Source organism: Varroa destructor, unplaced genomic scaffold (genome assembly GCF_002443255.2).
Source record: "Varroa destructor unplaced genomic scaffold, Vdes_3.0 BEIS01000006.1, whole genome shotgun sequence".
Taxonomy (NCBI): Eukaryota; Metazoa; Arthropoda; class Arachnida; order Mesostigmata; family Varroidae; genus Varroa; species Varroa destructor.
In genome coordinates, this window is record NW_019211459.1 from 6,988,379 (window position 1) to 7,006,334 (window position 17,956).

General features: G+C 43.7%; 1 protein-coding gene across 4 annotated transcripts; it reads left to right on the top strand.

Annotated features, from left to right (window-relative positions):
* The first annotated feature begins 3,498 nt into the window (after nt 1-3,498).
* On the top strand, nt 3,499-15,218 carry LOC111253246 (uncharacterized). 4 transcript variants are annotated; one of them, XM_022812383.2, is made up of 5 exons: nt 3,499-3,804; nt 4,106-4,560; nt 5,790-6,209; nt 11,274-11,504; nt 11,780-15,218. In XM_022812383.2, the coding sequence occupies exons 2-5, from the start codon at nt 4,501-4,503 to the stop codon at nt 12,512-12,514; spliced, it is 1,446 nt and encodes a 481-aa protein (XP_022668118.1). In that variant the 5' UTR covers nt 3,499-3,804; nt 4,106-4,500; the 3' UTR covers nt 12,515-15,218. The 4 variants fall into 4 exon arrangements, with proteins under 4 accessions (XP_022668118.1, XP_022668117.1, XP_086848825.1 ...); XM_022812382.2 differs by having other exon boundaries at nt 3,499-4,560; XM_086992699.1 differs by having other exon boundaries at nt 3,499-4,560; nt 5,794-6,209.
* The last annotated feature ends 2,738 nt before the right edge of the window (nt 15,219-17,956 follow it).

The window sequence follows — 17,956 nt, forward strand, 5'->3', positions numbered from 1 at the left end:
GGATTCGTCGAACAAACTAAACACTGTCGTTCACGTAATTGTGCACGCACGTTTTCTGTAAAGAAAGGACGAAGCAGCATCCATATACGAACGTGTAACAACAAGATCTTTCCTCTGGAACTACAGAGCCATCGCCACATTAGGGAATTAAACATCTACTATATCCCAGTGCCCGCTCTCTGCATTCGCAAGCGTTACTATTGCTAGCGAAAGGTTGAAGTCTCGTTCTATAAAGGAAAAATTTCAAAGCTCCCATGCTAGCGCCGGTCCCACTAATATTGGCTCGCTTCCATCCTATTAAAATTCGCTCTACCCATATGGTCGTATCTGATACCGAAAGCTAGCTTCGCGCGCCCTCTATCGGCTGCAGAATCATTTCGGGGTAGCATCGGTTTTATCATCTCCGTCGGACCAGAAGACAGTAAAGGGCGCCAGCCTACCTGTGAAAGAAGGCTGAGTGCGGCGAACATGAAATGAAAACGGCCTACCCATCTCGCCTATCGAAGATATACGGCCGTTGCAGGAAACAGCTAGCTTTGTCGGCGGTAACTGCTTTTGCCGCTGCTGCCGCGAGTCCCTTCTGTCGGACCTGTTAGTTGTCATCTTCTTTTGTCGGGTCGACGATGCCGACCGTCGTTACTACCGCTGCTGACGCATGGACTAGTGTGGTCACAGGCGTAATTTTGACGGCAGGCCGCTCGGTCTATCGGCGATCACCCACACAGCAGGTGGACGTGGTGCACGCCCGCCTGCCTGCCTGCCTGCCTGTCTAAGTAGAGATATGCAGATCTTGGCGGCCACCGCCGCTGTCGTCGGATATGGCCGACAGCGGCGGCGATCTATAGCAACGAATCAACTGTATAGGACCGTAGATGTGAGGCGGCCGCTCCAACAAGCGGCGGCGGTTACATGAGTCAACTAAGCGCTATACTAGCAGGAACGACATTGAATAGAGACAAGCGTACATACCAAATAACGAATAAGTAGAACTTATATATGGTAGAGAATTCTTGGAGCGCTTTTCTCACTCATGGAATACGCACACGCTTCACCCGTACCATAATAGATATGTTCTGTTCGCAGACCTCCCCCCGAAGATCGTGCAAGCCCACGTGCTATGAGCTGTTCTTTATTGTGACCAAAGTCGGCACCGCGAGGAAACATATATTTGTCATTTGTGCAGCAGCACCATTCTCAGGACCCTGAGATATTTATTAGGTCGAAATTATAACTAGTAATGGTTCTTTTTTTGATTTTCGGCGTATATCGCCGTTTTGCTATTAGGGAGACTATTTTTTCTCTTAGCGAAAATAGTTGATAGGAAATAAGATTGAATTTTTTAATTCTTTACGATGACGTAATTCATTTATGAAGAACTTGCCCGTTTAGTCCCATAGAACGAGGATTCGTTCAGTGGATCTGAGGGTGTAATTAACCTCGTCAGCTTAATCTCATTAGCGAAGTCATAAACCTATTTACGTTAACATTAGAGGAAAAACGAATAGGAACGCGAAGTTGCCTAATGCCGAACAGTTTACCTGACATCTGCAAATGAGAAACTATAGTATCTATGTGGCCGCGGACTAAAAAAATTTTGCAACCAGCATTGTTGATCTGATTATAGAAAATCGATAGGTACTTAGGCATCCTCTGTAATATTTCGTAACCTATTCTACCTCTTTTTCGAACGATTTCGAATTCGCGGCTGATCCGCAGCCCCTATTTCATGTGTGTATTGTATCGTTCTGAATCTGAACTGTGAGGCACTACCACGGAAATCATTCTAGAGAGGAGCCCGCGACATGGGCATGCGCACCCACTCAGATCCCACCGGAACCCGCGAAGAGCAGGTATAGATTGCGGAGTGTCAACCTTGTCCCGAAATACGATAAGTCATGTCCTTTCTATCGGTTGTTGGCTATGCGTTCTGCTATATCAGTGAGATATGGATTTACAATGTCTGTTCCTCCTTTGCGACGAGTCGTACAAGACGTATTGCCTCTTACTATGCAAATGTTATCCCGTATGCAAAAATCAATGTTTTCTACGCACAGATACGATCGCTACCACTACTATTCCAGGTGGAATGAGCAATTCGAGAACTTTTTAATACAATTTTTTTTTACTTTTAACGCGAATTTAATTCGTCCCAGAGTTAAGCTAACGCAGTATGCAGAGCGCGCTACCGAATCAGCCAATATGATTGAACTTGGCATTCCCGTTCATTTTCTATATATCACAGAGGTAAACATCTTGAACTTTTACGTCCAGTACCGTCTTATTTGAGCGTCTCCATACAGCCAGCCCTTCCCGACACTAAACGCTACGCTTACGCTCAAATCTAGATCAGCTCAAGCGTACCCAAGTTTAGCAGACGAACAGGCTATTGCCAAGGATATATCAAATAAGCATAGAGTTTGTGAGCCATTTATGTCTCATATAATCCGCCAGACGCTAGCATAATCCTCTGATCAATAGAAACTCCACGTCATTTTCACCGCAGTATGCTGATTCGTTAACGTATTTCTCTCTGGCTTGCCCTATTCTATTTGAATAAGTTTTTCCGAGGTGACGTGTCGCCAGCGCGCACCCGAAGCGCATAATAGCACACCGTTCGTCGTACATCTCTCTCTGTGGGATTCTCCTAGTTCTGCCTAATTGTTTGCTGGCTATCTTTGCTACAATGGTCCCGTAAAATGCGCTGTTCAGATATGTCCGCCGTGTCTTCAACACCGATCCATATATACGTGTTCGCTTTTGTATCTGTGTCGCTGGGTGTCTGGGTGTGTGGGTCTGTGCACGTATGTACATATGTATATAGCCCCGCTTCGTTCTGCCCAACTTCTTTTTCCTCTTTAACCACCATTCGACCCGGTACGCTTCGGTTGCCGCATTGCTAGAGAACTTTATTACGGAAGCGACATATAGTGAAAAGCAAAAGCCCTATCGACGTTGAAGTAGCATTCGACAGGTATCTACCGTCATTGCACTATACCCCTCTGAGATGATTAGAGTAACCTGTTTTAACGCAACGAAGACGAACACATACAGATAATACGCAGGTAGCCCATGCCCGATCGACACGTACGACCAGCATTGGCTTGAATTTTCGAAGTCATCCGATTAATGGTGAAGCCTCATGCTCGATCGCGATCTGTTGCTGTTGAGATCGCTTGATCCGGGCCGCGTTTACTACCTCCCGTCAGCTCTCGCTACTTTTGCTTTTCGGCTCCACATCAAAACCGGCTTTACGGCCGCAACCTTCAGGATTGCCTGCCTCCGATTGTAAGCGCCGATGCCGCCGGGGGCGGTAATTGCCGCGCTCTTCGATCAGTGTCTCTGTTTCGATCTCTTGCATCGGTAGTAGTAGCAGCATTCTTCATTTCGGCTCTTTCTAACTCCTCTGTACGCTGCTGTTGCCGCCCTTTCCAAGCTTGGGGGCAAGGGACCTCCGATGCCCTCTCCCGTTGGCGCGTTTCTTTGAAGCTCGATACTTCTTCGGCTCGCTAAATAGACGACGCTCAAGAAGGACGAAACGACATCGGACAGGACTCATGCTAAGAGACTATATAGATGATTGCCTCACTCGTGTGCTCGCGTTGCAGCTTGTGACACCTCGAAACTATCGAAATCACACTGGAGAATAGCTTTAGCAAGCTGAACGTTCATTCAGCAGGGTGGTAGTAAATGTATAAGTAAGAACAGTGTCAATGGTCGGGCCTATCCAGTCATCGGCATGGAGTACCAGTAAAGAGTACGCTCCACAGCAAAAGCAAGCACATCTTGGAAGCGTATTGGAATTTTGTAAGAGCTCGCTGGATTTCCTGTACGGTTCCTGTACATTCCAGATTCGGGAGAGTGTTTGCTAAATTTATTGCTACAAGATAAGAAAAACTATATGGACATAAAGCGCAGAGGTTCAGTATGATGTGAATCTGTGTGCGTGTTTGTTTGTGTTAGTGTGTCTGTGTGTGCGCGTGCGTGCGTATGTGTGTGCGTGTGTGCCTGTGTGTGCGTGCGTGCGTGCGTGCGTGCGCGCGCCCTAATAGTTAACGGATTGCGAATTGCGTTGCATTAGCGTAACAAACGAGTTTTTTTCTGATAGCTTTCAATGAATGCATTAGTTTTCGTTGGGAACCCAATGACGCTGACCGGCAGAGTACCTCCCTTTGACACATAGAACTATTGTGTCACGCCCGAAGCTACATATAGAACCTGGCAGCCTAGACCACACGGATAAAAGGCACTGGACGGAGTGCATAACAATCAGCTATGCTAACAACGATAACGGTTCGGATCGCCAATTATTGCCAAGGTCGATGAACAGATCTGTGCGCTTGTCGAGTTCGTGTCCTGCAAAGCATCATCTTTCCAACATCCTGGGCCTATTGACAAGCAAAAGGAAGCGCGAGTCGTTTAGCTGATTAGCTGTTCTTCTAGAACGGCTATTTCATATCGGAAATCCGTTGTTTGCCATCGAGCGCTTTGATTGTAGGCAAAATGAATGCCTTTTGTCACAAATTGCTAACGAAGCTGCACATCACGAAGCACACCACTCTGGTACGTTGACGTTTTTGAAGAGAGTCCACGTTTTTAGCGATTGAATGTCCTTTGTAGTCCTTATCTAATATTCATTTCATCGCATTCATAATCATTCTGTCTTGCTTCTACTACTGAACTTTTCCCAGTTAACTTTAGGACAGGACAATTTGCCATTTGTTCCTACGTTTTCTTTGATTTTAAATCAATCTGAAGCTCCCACGTATCGCTTATTAAGTTAATAGTTATTACTTTATTCATGGTTGTTAATTACCTTATTTGAAATGACATTTCAATGTTTGCGATACATTATAGGCACGTGAAGGCAATTTATTAGACTAGCCTTCAGGGATGCGTCCCATACAGCCCTTGAAGTGAAGGCAGGTAGTCTTTTTTTAGTTCCTCCTATTCAAAACGTCCTAACATTCGAATGCTTGTTAGAAACAAGCATTTTAGAGCTCGATCTACTGATGAACTAAATTCATATTGAAATAATTATGCGACCAAAGTGAGACAGAGTATAAATCTCTTTGGCTAATATGTATAAACTAAAGCCGGCTCTAGTTACAGCCCGTATCCGTAATGCAATCAAAGTACAGGTGCGATCATTTAGTGAGAGATCGAATTCAATAGCCAAAACTGTCATGCAGGCTTCATAACGAGCCTTTCGTTAGGCCCCAGGCAGCCGACTCACACGTGCTTGATCTATTATGCATCGAAAGACAATCATATTATTCAAGATTTGCATAGGTACACGACAGCCAGTGATAGCCATCTTATCCATTCGCTGCAGGACATCAATGTGCTGTTTTCCTTTTCCAATTACCCTGTAGACACGCATGGTATCATCTTATTTACATAATAACTCTATTGAACAATATACAGAGAAACAGCGGCTCAGAATTCATGTGCCTGTCTGTCTGCCTGCCTGCTTGATCGACTGACCGACCGCCCGCCGCTTCCTTCCGTACTTCTATTGGTTTCATGCCGAGATGCTTTGAAACGATACATTGAATTTAAGTCGTCGCTGCCCGACATGGTCGTCGTCTTCGCCTCCGTCCGTACTGTTTTGTTTTCTCCGTCAGGGCGCGTGGTGGCAGACGAAGAACAAAGCGAAGAGCCGATTAATTTGCAGCGTTATTAAGCTAACGTTAATAGGTTGAGCTGACAGCCACACAGAAGGAGCAACCGCAACAGGCCTCTATGATCTCCGCTAATGTTGCACGCATTTCCCATATGCACATTTTCAGGTAGAGAGCTGCTCGGAGGAGTTTCTTCCGATCGTGACGCCTATAAACAAAAAAGATCTTCAACGGCCTCAGCAACAACTAGATAATCAATGTCGTCAAATGCTCTTCAAAGAGACTTCGCCGCCCCGGGCGGAACCCACATCCTGCGAGCGACAACCGACGCTGCCACAGTATAAGTTCGAGTCGCTGCAGCGATATCAGCAGGCGACGACTGCTCGCAACGGAAACCAGCATTGCGACAATAGCACAGACGGCAAAGGGCACAACACGACAAGTTGTAACGGCGGTGCTACGGTGACGACAGCAGCGGCAACGAGCGCGACGACGATCAACCCCAATCGGCTGTCGGCATCGAAGAATCTACAGGAGTTTGACTTTACGCTATATGATCTTAACGGGCACGGAAGGGTCACCAAGGATGTGAGTTATTTTCTAACTGTTACGCACTCACTTCTCTTTATAGATACGTGTTTGTTAGACATGCAAACGCAAGATAAACCATGGATGAATTTGACTCTTCTCGGACAGAACATAGCGTCCGTGTCCAGATAAACGCGCAGCCGTACGCATGACCATCTAGTTGCCATGGTGGTCTTTTTAAGGATAGACCTGGTTCGGTTTCAGTTTCCTAAACGATAGTACTTATGCGAACCGTTCCCTTGAGCATTAGGTGACCTATTCGTGGATCGTCTATGTTCACGATGTATGTTACGAATTAATATGGAGCTATATTACCACAGCGTTTGCTGTTATCTTTTTTTTTTTTTTTTTTTTTTGTAACAATATTACTACTATTAATAACAGTGATCATAGATTTTTTCGTATTGTAGTTTTCTTGGGTTATTGTTGTTATCGGCACAGACTATCGGCGTCGTCATTATTTATAGGGCTGGGCGTCTTGCTACGCTAGCCCAGATACAGTGGTAGATGGGTTCAGTGGGAATGTGTTCGCTTGTGCCGCATGCCATAGCGCTATGAAGAAGTGCATGCGTCTAGTTAACTGTCCGATCTGCGCTTTCCTTTTGAAGGACTGCGTTTATCTGGTTTCTCTCTATTGATCACTCAGCCCATCGCCCACCTCTCCTGCAGATGCCGGACAGGCAGACATGCCCGCCCGTATTAGTACGGCATTGACTAAGTGAATTAAGCGTGTGGGTACAGCTCGGCCCTGTCACACGACCATCCTTTTGCTTCGACCACTTTAGAGCTAGGAACCCTTGGCTGTTTTGCATAGGCGGTCTCGGTTCCCGACTCGCGGAGATGACCTCGAGCGGCCGTGGGGCCCCTTCAGACTAACTCCTGACTATAGCTAACAGTTTTGGCCTCCTGTGCCACTGCAGTAATAGCAACTTTTACTATCATTCCCATGCTGCTACCTATTACGAGACAACGGCACTTCGTATTAAATCCTAGAGTTTTAAACGTCGCCCAGTCGTAATAGTAAAAACTCTTTCACGCGGCTATAAGACGGCTGACAACAGTGAGGTTAGAGAAAAAGCTTGTACGCGTAAAGTATCTATACATTGTGTTTGGTTAGCTATAGTGTAACAGCAGACTTTGCCTCTTATCGAGAGATATCCGTGTGTCGAAGCTGCCGGCGCCATCCACCAGTTCGCTGTTGGGGATGATGAGGAGTCGTCGAACGCAACAGTTATGGCTATAGTAACTACGATGATGTCGCCCTTCCTCTCTGCCTACGGGACTATAAGCCCATCGTACAGCGTCGTATGGCGCGTTGGCCTATAAAATAACTGACCGGCCGGCCGAACGAACGATGGACTAATCGTGCTGGCAGGGTAGCGACGAGCCGCACGGAACACTAACGACGTTGACACGTTCGCACTCTAGATGCCTTGACGCGCGGCGTGAGCAGCGTTTACTTGATAATTCCTTCCTCCAGTCGACTGTGGGCTTTGTAGCCCATCCTGTACGGGGGCGGACGGATCAACTCAGCAACGATTTTTTATACGCTCATCAGCGCCATCGCTGCCTATCACCGCCACACGAGATTGGCAACGCCAGTTCGCACTGTTTCCCGCAGCTCGTTCGCCTGCCGCTGGCATCAACTCAGTCGTCGGTCGGCTGGTCGGCCAATCGTTTCACGCGGGTCAGGCCAAGTCGCCGTCACGGCGGCGCTTTGATGGACACCGGCGTGACGCGGTTCGGCGGACGTTCAAAGAGTCTTTTTGAGAGTGCCGCGCGGTTGCTCCGTTTGTCAGTTTTCTCTCTCTCTCTCTCTCTCTCTCTCTCTGTGCACTCGCTAAGCGCCGGTGTAAAGTCGACGTTACGGCTGTCGCCGTTCTCATCGTTGTTGTTTTCTCTGTGGTAAACGCTGCATTACGGCCGGCACGTAGCTTACATTGCAGTCGTTGCTATAGCCGGTAGTGGATTGGAGCTGTCGCCGGCCTCCGGGCCCGCTTCGACGACCGTAGCGTGGCCAATATAATCAGCACTGCTGGTAAAGCGTCGACGGAGGTAGATATTCTGCCTGTTGCCGCGGCGGTTGGCGTCACCAGCGCTATGTTTCTGTTGCCGGCAGCAGCAACAGCAGCAATGCCAAGGATAGCGCTACTGATGAGTAGTGCCGATGGCGAGTTGGGACGGTGCCGTTAGAGACCTAACGACTGGGTACTCGTACGAACGGTCAGTTTGAGCTGTTCCTCTCTTCACTTGTTCATATAGTAGCGATGGCTTTCATTGCCCACCGTCACCATAGGCGGCGTCAGTGGCACCCTTCGTCGAGCGCTGTTCGCCACTTAACAGCAGAGGAAGAGCATAGAGGGCTAGCTGTAGCGGGAACAGCGCTATTGCTGACGCGACTGGTACCGGGTCCAAGCCGCACAGAGAGAGAGCGGCGTAGAGGACTGATGGACGACACTTCAAACAACAAAGACCGCTTACGCGGCTACTACCGCCTTAGCTGTTACACGCCAAAAGCTGCTACAGAAATCCTGAGGATTGACAGCACACGAATGCGGCCGACGCCAGCGAGCACGTTCACAAAAAAATTGAGAAAGTAGACGAAGGCGATCGAAAAACGGCCTAGAGACCAGGACCAAAAGCTGCCTGCCGTCGTTAAGCGAACGCTCCCTCCGACGATCAGTTTGACATAAACGCAGAGTGGTAAAGCCAACGGAGGCAATGTTAATGCTGGCTCACGTTCGAATAGACCGTGTTTTGGTTGATCATGTTGCAGGGGCGGCCGTTCAGAGATGCACTGGGGAGATTGCTTTTGTACGGTAAAAGCTGGAGGCTCGCGTATCGCTGAGCAAATCGCACCACCAATGATTCAGGGGGTGCCCCTCGGCCCGTCGCCGGGCATCTCACAAATGATGGGGGAAATGTTCGCGTTGGGGGCAGAAGCTGCCATGGTTGAGTTGGGTAATGCAGCTGACAAAACAGATGAAACGAAAAGAAAATCTGCCATCTGGGTTACCGGCGAGGACTAGCGCTCAATATCTTCACGTATTTGTACATATTTGCAGGGTCGAAAAATTCAATTGCTCTATAATGAAGTTGTTATACGAGAGTACTAGTTCTTACAAAGACGTGCCGTAAGACTCGAGCGTTTGCGGCTGCAAGGTACAGATGACAGGCTGAGAAAAAGTCTATGATTTCCGGCTTTGCTTTTTTGCTATTCTTTCGGTTTAATTTAGCGGAAAAGTATACGATGGGGTATTGAAAAAAAAAACACCTACAAGCATCATAGTTCACCGATAAATATTAACCGCGTAAAGCAACTTATGCAGCCTCATCTCTGATAATAACTTACATGTGTGTAAATGCATGTGCAATGAAAGAAGTAGTATTTTAACTGTCGTTGCTTACCAACAGTTTTTTTTTTACGAAGGAAGAAATCCTGAGTTCCAGCTAGATGGCATATTGCAGTCTGAATAGAATCTTCTTGGCAAAAATGAAATATTCGAATGAAGTTTCAGATCCTGCTGTCTGTTCAGACATTTTATTTGATATTCTTTACTTCTTTTCGTTAATGTTTAATATTATTTCTACAGTCGACAGAAGTTTACCTATAAGGTATCGTATCCTTATCCAAAAACAGAGTACCTATATATGTACACTATTAACCTAAAAAAAGGTCAGCAGCCCGTTGGGTTCGGCCACAGCTACGCTTCATTAAAAAGACACAACGTGCTATATGCCTCGAAGAAGTAACATTGAAGCGGCAAATATCTATGCCTCATTTATGAGTTTGCCCCCTCAACAACGAATTATTCGGTTCCGAAAAACTGGGCTCGAGCAGTATTTCGGAATCATTAGAACAGCAGACTTGTCAAGCAATAAGATAAATGTTTCTTCTGGCATTGTATACGGGTGAGCTAACAATTCATCCGTGTACAATGCCGACTGCTGTGATTGATTAAGGAAATACTTAATCTATATTCGTAAGCTCACGTTAGACAGGGGACCTCAGTAAAAATTTCGGTTAAACTACATAATGTACGATTGAGTAGATTGTTTGATAACGAGAGATCACTAAATGAACATGCTCCTACATGCTCGCATGCAGCAATACAACTACAGAAAAAACAAAAAAAAAAAAAAAAAAAAAAAACATTTCGGTGTAAGAGCTCTGTTTTTGAAGAGTGCTTACATCTTAAACGAGAGGACTGTTACTTACCTGAGCATTCAAGCTCTTCGAGCATGTCAAAACGTAGAGCTATCATTAACCTTAATTACGTGAAACTATTTCGCCTAAAAAGTAGATGCCCGTACGGAAACCTATGCCGCATCGATTGTTACGGCTTCTCTTGGCCATCTAGTCTAAAACCAAATCGGCAATAGCTTACAATGCTTACCAGTCTAGCTAGGCGTTATCCGTTTGTCATTTACGGTAAAAGGCCATTGTTTAGGTTTATGATCATCATAGAGAACTAATCACTTTGTTTATGTTCTCCCCATGTTTCCATAAGAGATTACTATTGCTGCGGGAAAGCTGCTAATGAGCTAGCTCCTTGGAAAATGTATACATAGGACTCCATCCGTTTGGGGGCCGTGGCAGATCTATAACAATTTATGTCCTTACAAAACAATTAAGCGGCACTTGTCGATCAATCGAAAAAAGCTCAGACATAAGTTTTCAAGTTGTTAGCACTACTAATATTTGCGCGACCTGTGGAAAAATTTAGTATATACGACAGTGTTATTGGACGACTGCAAAAATAGCAGTGTCTCAACTTGAAACTTGACTATATATATATATATATATATATATATATATATATATATATATATATATATATATTGCACCATTTGCAATGAATAACATTTGGATTATTTAATAGGAGGAACTCTTGTAGGATGCTCTATTAATAGTTGGAATCGTGCCGCGATTACTGATCTCTGGACATGAGTGCGTTTCATTATTTGCTTGCAGTAACTTTGTTATCATTTATAGGTTTAACGATCGATATCTGCGCGCGTTTCTACTCCAATGGTGCTGATTGATCGGGCTGTAATTTTCAGGACATTGCAGGTTTGGTACGTACCATCTACGAGCGGATCGGTTGCAAAATCGACTTACCACGTGGGGGAGAGCGCCGTATACGAGTGAAGCTTGAAATCGTCGTAGACGACAGGCCAACGCTGAATGCAAACGAACAAGAGGTCGCACACCAGGAAATTTCCAGGACACGTCATCGTTCGCCTATTCGAGTTGCGTTCGATGAGGAACAATTGCTGTATGAAACTATAAAGGTCCGTTGATGTACATGTTTTCAATCATTAAAGTTCTTACATGAAATTCTCACTGGCTGAGCTAAGGGGGCTCCGCTTCTGACCAAGTTGAACAAGAACGAAATGTCTAGCTTTTGAGTAGGTGAAAAGGAAAGTCGCATAAACAATTAAAGGAGACACAGTCACTTACCCTTAGCCGTTACCAACTAAAAAAAAACAAACTGAGTTCTTTCAGGAGTGTCTTCTTCGAAGAACGGACAATTTGTTTTCTCATCTTCCTCTGCCTGTGTTTTCAGCAGCAGTACCAGCAGCAGCATCCGATGACAGATTTACGCAGTTCGCAGAAATGCAACCATCAGTCGCCGGGAAACGCTCACGCCCGCACAGCAAAAAAGGTGTTGACCTCGGAGGCGTTACGAGTTCGACATTCCGTTCCGTTATCGACTCCGTGCACATTTGTACGCACCGGTGGCGCTAGTCATCACCCCAAAGCCCAAACACCATTTTATTCAGCTGCTAATATTTCTTCGATGACGGCCACTGCATCCACACCTTTGGTGACCAGCCACTCTGTCTACACAACGGTAGCGACTCAGCCTTTCTGCGTAACGACGGCTGTAAACTGTACTGACACAGCGTCGACAGCAGCTGTCGTTGAGCACTCACAAGTCGGCTGCCATATAGGGGGGAACGTATTGTCGAGTACGTCACCCCATTCCCCACATTCGCACAGTAATGAGCAGCACCACTACGCTAGCTCGAAAAAGCAGCACCACTATAGGCGGCGGCGTCAGCATCACCTTGGCGGAGAACGAACGGAGCTAAACAACGTAGCAAAATCACAAGAGAAGCCGGATCGACCGCCGAGCCATGGTGGACGACTGCGCGAAAAGCCTTTCGTACTCAAAAGTCCCTACGATGAAGAGACGATTCCAGTCTCGAAGAGTCGACATCATGGACATCGTCACCATCACCACCACCATCAACAATTGATTCGACATGTTCACCATCATTATCATCACGTTGCGTAGATTATATAATTATAGATGTAAAAAGTTATTGTAGGATTCTTTTTTTGCCCGGTAATCATTGTACAAATAGATCGCTCCCCTGTATATATCATAAAACTGTACAAACCATGAATATTTATTGAAATGTCACCAGTGGGCAACACTCGTACCCATATGAACGCGTGGACTGGATTAACGCGGACAAAACAAAAAAGGCTCAAGGCCTGACTACGCTAATGGTGACCTTCCTAGTCCGAGATCGTTGTTGATTGCTGGTGCGAAAAAAAAAAAATAAAAGATCTGCATATGATACTGTTAGCTATTTCAGTAATGTTAGTTGCGCAGGTGAAACGGCAAGAACGCGAAAAGGAGACGCTAATCTGGTTAGCAGATATTTTCAAAACAGGACGTTTCTAAACAAACCAGCGTCAGGATGAAGCGACTGCCGCCCGTGTGATTATCAACAGTAGCAAAATTACACAGTATCCGTCTTTTTTTTTTAATTTTTTTTTTATTTTTACAAATGAACACCGCATTTGATGTACTCAATTACCCGTTGTCACCCCCAAACGCTGTTCTGCTGTAGCGTGCCCCAGCCTAATACATAGCGACTTCAAATCTCCTTAGCCTAAACCCGAACTCGTTGCGAATCACCTTGTTGCCCTATTTCCATTGTCGTATTGCGGTTTACTCATCGTAGTTTTCCCATTACCCTCCTTCAGCAAATCCACTATACGGTTCGAGTTTTTTTCGTTACCCTACTACATTGGCGTATTTTTTTTTTTGGCAATTTATTTACATTAGTCCGGTTATATAGTCACCTTGCTCTAATGGTTAATTTGGCCTAATTTAGATATTCTACTACGATCTGGTTTTGTAGCAGATGTCTCAATGCATCACGCTGATGATGTCGTGATCCTATTGCAATTAAGCCACCACTGTCTGATCGCTGGTCCATTGCCTATTTTGGGCTATCTATCGTCATAAGCTGGGATTGATCGTTATTTTATTTGTAAAAAATACCGTTTGGGATACCTGTAAAAACGCTCAGTTTTGGTACCGTTATGAGCTGCTTAAAATTATTTACTCGGCTCAATACGTAAACATCTGATGGACGTCAGGTCATCACGATGCTGCATAGCAGAGATTGATTGGTCCCTTCCTAAACTGTATCTAAAAAATAGTAGTAGTAGTATAATATAATTATTAGTTTAATAATTAAGTGGCAGGCAAGGCATGATTACATTTGGCTTTTAATTATTTTTTTGTCAAACTACGTAATTTTTTTTGTTTATTATAATGTTGATACTTTATATATTGATACACATTTTATTTTTAGAGAAAAGTTCCGTAATACAGAGATTTTTTTTGTACCAAAGTTACTATATGGCAGCGAAGAGTTTCTCGTCTTGATGGCACTTATATCCATGTAAATAAACTCTACTTGCCTAAGAATAGATAATATATGGGCGATTCGTTATTGTTTCAATCAGATGTATACCTGATGCATCGTAAAATCAAACTCTGTTTTAACTGACCCTCGCCTCTAAAGTTTTTTTTTTTTAAATCTAAATTTATGTAATGTTAATTTTATCTATGTATTTACGGCGCGTTCGTACAGTCTCGTCCGTTAACGGGCAGTGAATAATTCTGTATCTCACGGTATTTTCCTCATTATTTAACACGTGTATAGTAAATAGCATTAGCGATGCAATGGTTCTCTCTCTCTCTCTCTCTCTCTCTCTCTCTCTCTCTCTCTCTCTCGCTCTCTCTCTCTGTATATATGTCTATGTATATCGCGAGAGAGAGAGAGAGAGAGAGAGAGAGAGAGAGTAAAAAGCTAGTTGCGGGCTCATACTCAAGCCATTATTATGATTATTTATTAATTTATACATAGTCATGACACCAATTCGGTTCTAATTTACGTTGGGTGGCCTGCCATAGGGCATGTACTGTTAGATTACCTCTAAAGCTGGCAGTAGCGGAAAACTCATAAACAAACCCTAAATCCAAACGCGTATTCCACTTTAATCTAATCGGTGCACGCTCAATATTTGACACGGCGACAAAGTCAAACGTACCGTACAATGGTTATGTTGACACTTCATCGTGAAGTGTCGAATCAATAGAAATTGTATGATTTGAACGTTGGATCTCCCCCTGCCCTGCGTCGTAGGGCACAGATAGCGTCGAGGAGTGCCCACTGCCCAATAAAAAGCAAAGAAATTGTCTCTCAGCTTTCGCGAGAGTTATTTGTTGTCCGTCTGAGTCTATATCGATCCATTATACGATGTTAAAACGTTTGGCGCACAATTTGAATGTTCAGCTATTACGTTCTTGTCTGACATAGATCAACTCAAGCAAATTTATTGCCGTAACGTATTATAAACCTGTTTATAGATGTAAAATCGTGTGAGGTATTGTATAGTAATTTATTCGAAAATGGTAAAATAGCAAGGGGTTGTTGGTTCAAGGACGAACAACACAGTTTAACTTATGAATTAAGCAAGAGAATAAACAGAAGGTCGTAATTTTTTTACTTTATATTGTCTATCAAACATTTAGAAGTGTGAGCATTGTAAAAAAAAAAATAGATACACGAAACAGGGTCGACGAAGATGGTACGAAAAAATTGTCGACGAGGAAATCGAATTATAAATTAAGTAGGAAACTTAATTAGTTTTTAAATAAAGGGTTATCTTTATGCTCATTGTATCGGTTTAAATTTCTTTTGCATTATTTCGCCGTAGACACAACCCAAAAGCCTGTTTCGTATGAAATAAAGGCTAACAGTCTCCTTTTTTGACTACGTTGAACACAACGACCTTTGGTACAATGTCGTCGATCAAGTTCACTGTTAAGCTACCAAGTCCCATGGAAATAAATAAATTCTAATTATTTTCTTTTATTCAAATATCCGATAAAATCTGACATCTAAGTAAATAAATCTCTCATGGCTAATTAAATTCGCATTTGGCAGAAACTTGGCGTGGTGTACTATGTTAATTTTTTCAGAAATACCCTTAGAACGTTGGTTAGTTAACGACTTTCAATATAACTTATTAGACCCATAAAATGCTAACCATTTCAAAAGGATTCGGGCTAGTTTTATTACGTATAAAATTTTCCAGGTAGTATCCTTTTCTGCCTGAGCAGAGAAGGTTTATAGTTAAACGATTCAGGAGAAACGTATATGCAACTTTTTCCATTTTCATTTTCGCTTGATACTTACTCCTTTCTACCTCTGCACCTCACCGTGGCTCTATCAAATTTAATACTGCGAAATCCGGTCCGAAAACGTTTGCCGTATCTTCTCGTTAAGCCGTCTCAGTTTAAGGTAAAATAGCATATTCGCCAATCGACGATTATACCAGTTGTTCTTGGGAGGCCTACAATCCCAATATCAACTATACGAATATAATGTTATTTTATTTTATTTATATTTATTTTATATTAAGAATATAAATAACGTTCAGTGTAACCTGTACCAGTCAAAACCATTTTCCTAATGTTTTCGCTAAATGAGGCTGAGCGAGAAAGTAACTTATATATATATATATATATGTATATGTATGTATTAGAAGTTTGCATTAGTAATTACCTGACGTCGCCTGCAAAAACGAGTAGTCGCCAAAATTAATAATTAGTGGTGACATTGATAATAACCACGGTGATCCGCCCACTCAATTGGAACTTCCGAAAAGCCTAGTCTCCCTTTTCAATTGCCTTCGGTTAAAACCAGATCTCATTGAGAGCCGATAATGACGTCTGGTTTGTAGACTTCTTCGTTTCAGTATACGAAGATAACGCACACACTTGGTGTACTTGTACGTACTTCTGGTACGGTTACGCAGGCCATCATTGCGGTTGGTGCGCTTGACTTCACTCCCGCAGCTGAGGCCTATCAGTCGGTATCGGCTAAGCATTTGCAGAACGCGAACTTCGACCATCGGCAATCGTCCGTGTCACGACCCTGCTAGACCAGGTCGATACGCCAGAGGAAGGATTAGTGTATCCATGAAATTTCGGACAGCTCGCATTTGAGGCAACTGATGTGGTTAATGGGGGCATATCGGTAGTAGGCATTTAACGGCCAATAACATCACTATATTATTCTATAGCGGTGGCATATAAGAGGCTTATGCTACGTAATCGCTTAGTAAACTGTGTCATTAAACATATTTTGCACCGCTTATGACTTCTTGGCGCAGGTTACTCTACGTCATCGGTATACTTCAGAAAAAAACTCGAAGGTTTTCCTTGCCTTCACCCTCGGACAGTGCTGGTGAGCAAATTTGCTGTCTTCGGCTACCAAATAGTTTATGTAACGTTAGTAGAAAGGCAAAATGAAGATACAACATGACTTATGGCACATTTTTTTAAAACTATTTCAGTAGCCTTAGATGTTCATCAATGTAGCTAGACAGATATCTGCATGGTCGATTTTCACGGTACTCAAATAAGTGCTTTTGTAAAAATAGAGAATTCGATCATTTCGACACGGACGCGCAGTTCTTTGATCGTTGTATCGTACCAGCGGGTTGATAGGGCCGTACAACGTCACATTAGGACACAAACGTTGACGGAACAGGTCGACGTCTAATAAGTGGGGGGCATTTAATTAACTATGCAAGGATTAATCGGCTGAATTTCAATGACATGTAAGTAAGAAGAAGCTGAGCCGATTTACTGGTGAAGAGAGCGTCGTATGAATAAAAATGCTCACTTCATCTTCGCGTCCTGAGTCGCTTACGGTGTCGCTTACGGTGTCACTAGAGAAGTGATGTAGAAAGATACGTTTTCGACGCAATTTAAGCGCTGGCATTGACGACCCTACGAAAATTCTATGATACGATAGCTTCCGTAAGCGCAGAAGTCGATCACATTTCTGGTACGCCCTTTGAATTACACTAAAGATCAAGAGAGGTCTAATCGGAGCGCGATTTTTTTTTTTGTACAAATATGTAGTTTGCTGACAAGTGGTTTCAACGATGATGGGGCAAGTATGCATAGGAAACAATATCTTTGATGCTAACAGGTTTATACAAGTTTTCGATACATTTTACAAGATACAGGTTTAGGATAGGTGACAGTTGGGCAGCTCCGTGATTTGCTTCATCGGCGAATATAATTTTTGGTGCCAAAATTCATTAATAAAAATAATTTATTCCTGAACTTCAAGTTATATTTCCACATCAGAACTCACGAAACGGCTGTTGATTCGTGTGGGATTAGCATGGAAAAGCGAATTTTTGTTTGTCAAAAACCTGCCCTTTTTTTTATGTTGAACGCATAATCCGCAGAAACAGGAACAATACCCGGTATTGTTATATATAGATATATTATTCTTTCAATAGACATAACTGCAGTAAGATGTTAATATCAAAAATAATATTGGCATCCCGTATCAAACGCCCATTAAAGAACTGAATTTTCTCATGTATATAAAATTAAAAAAAAAAA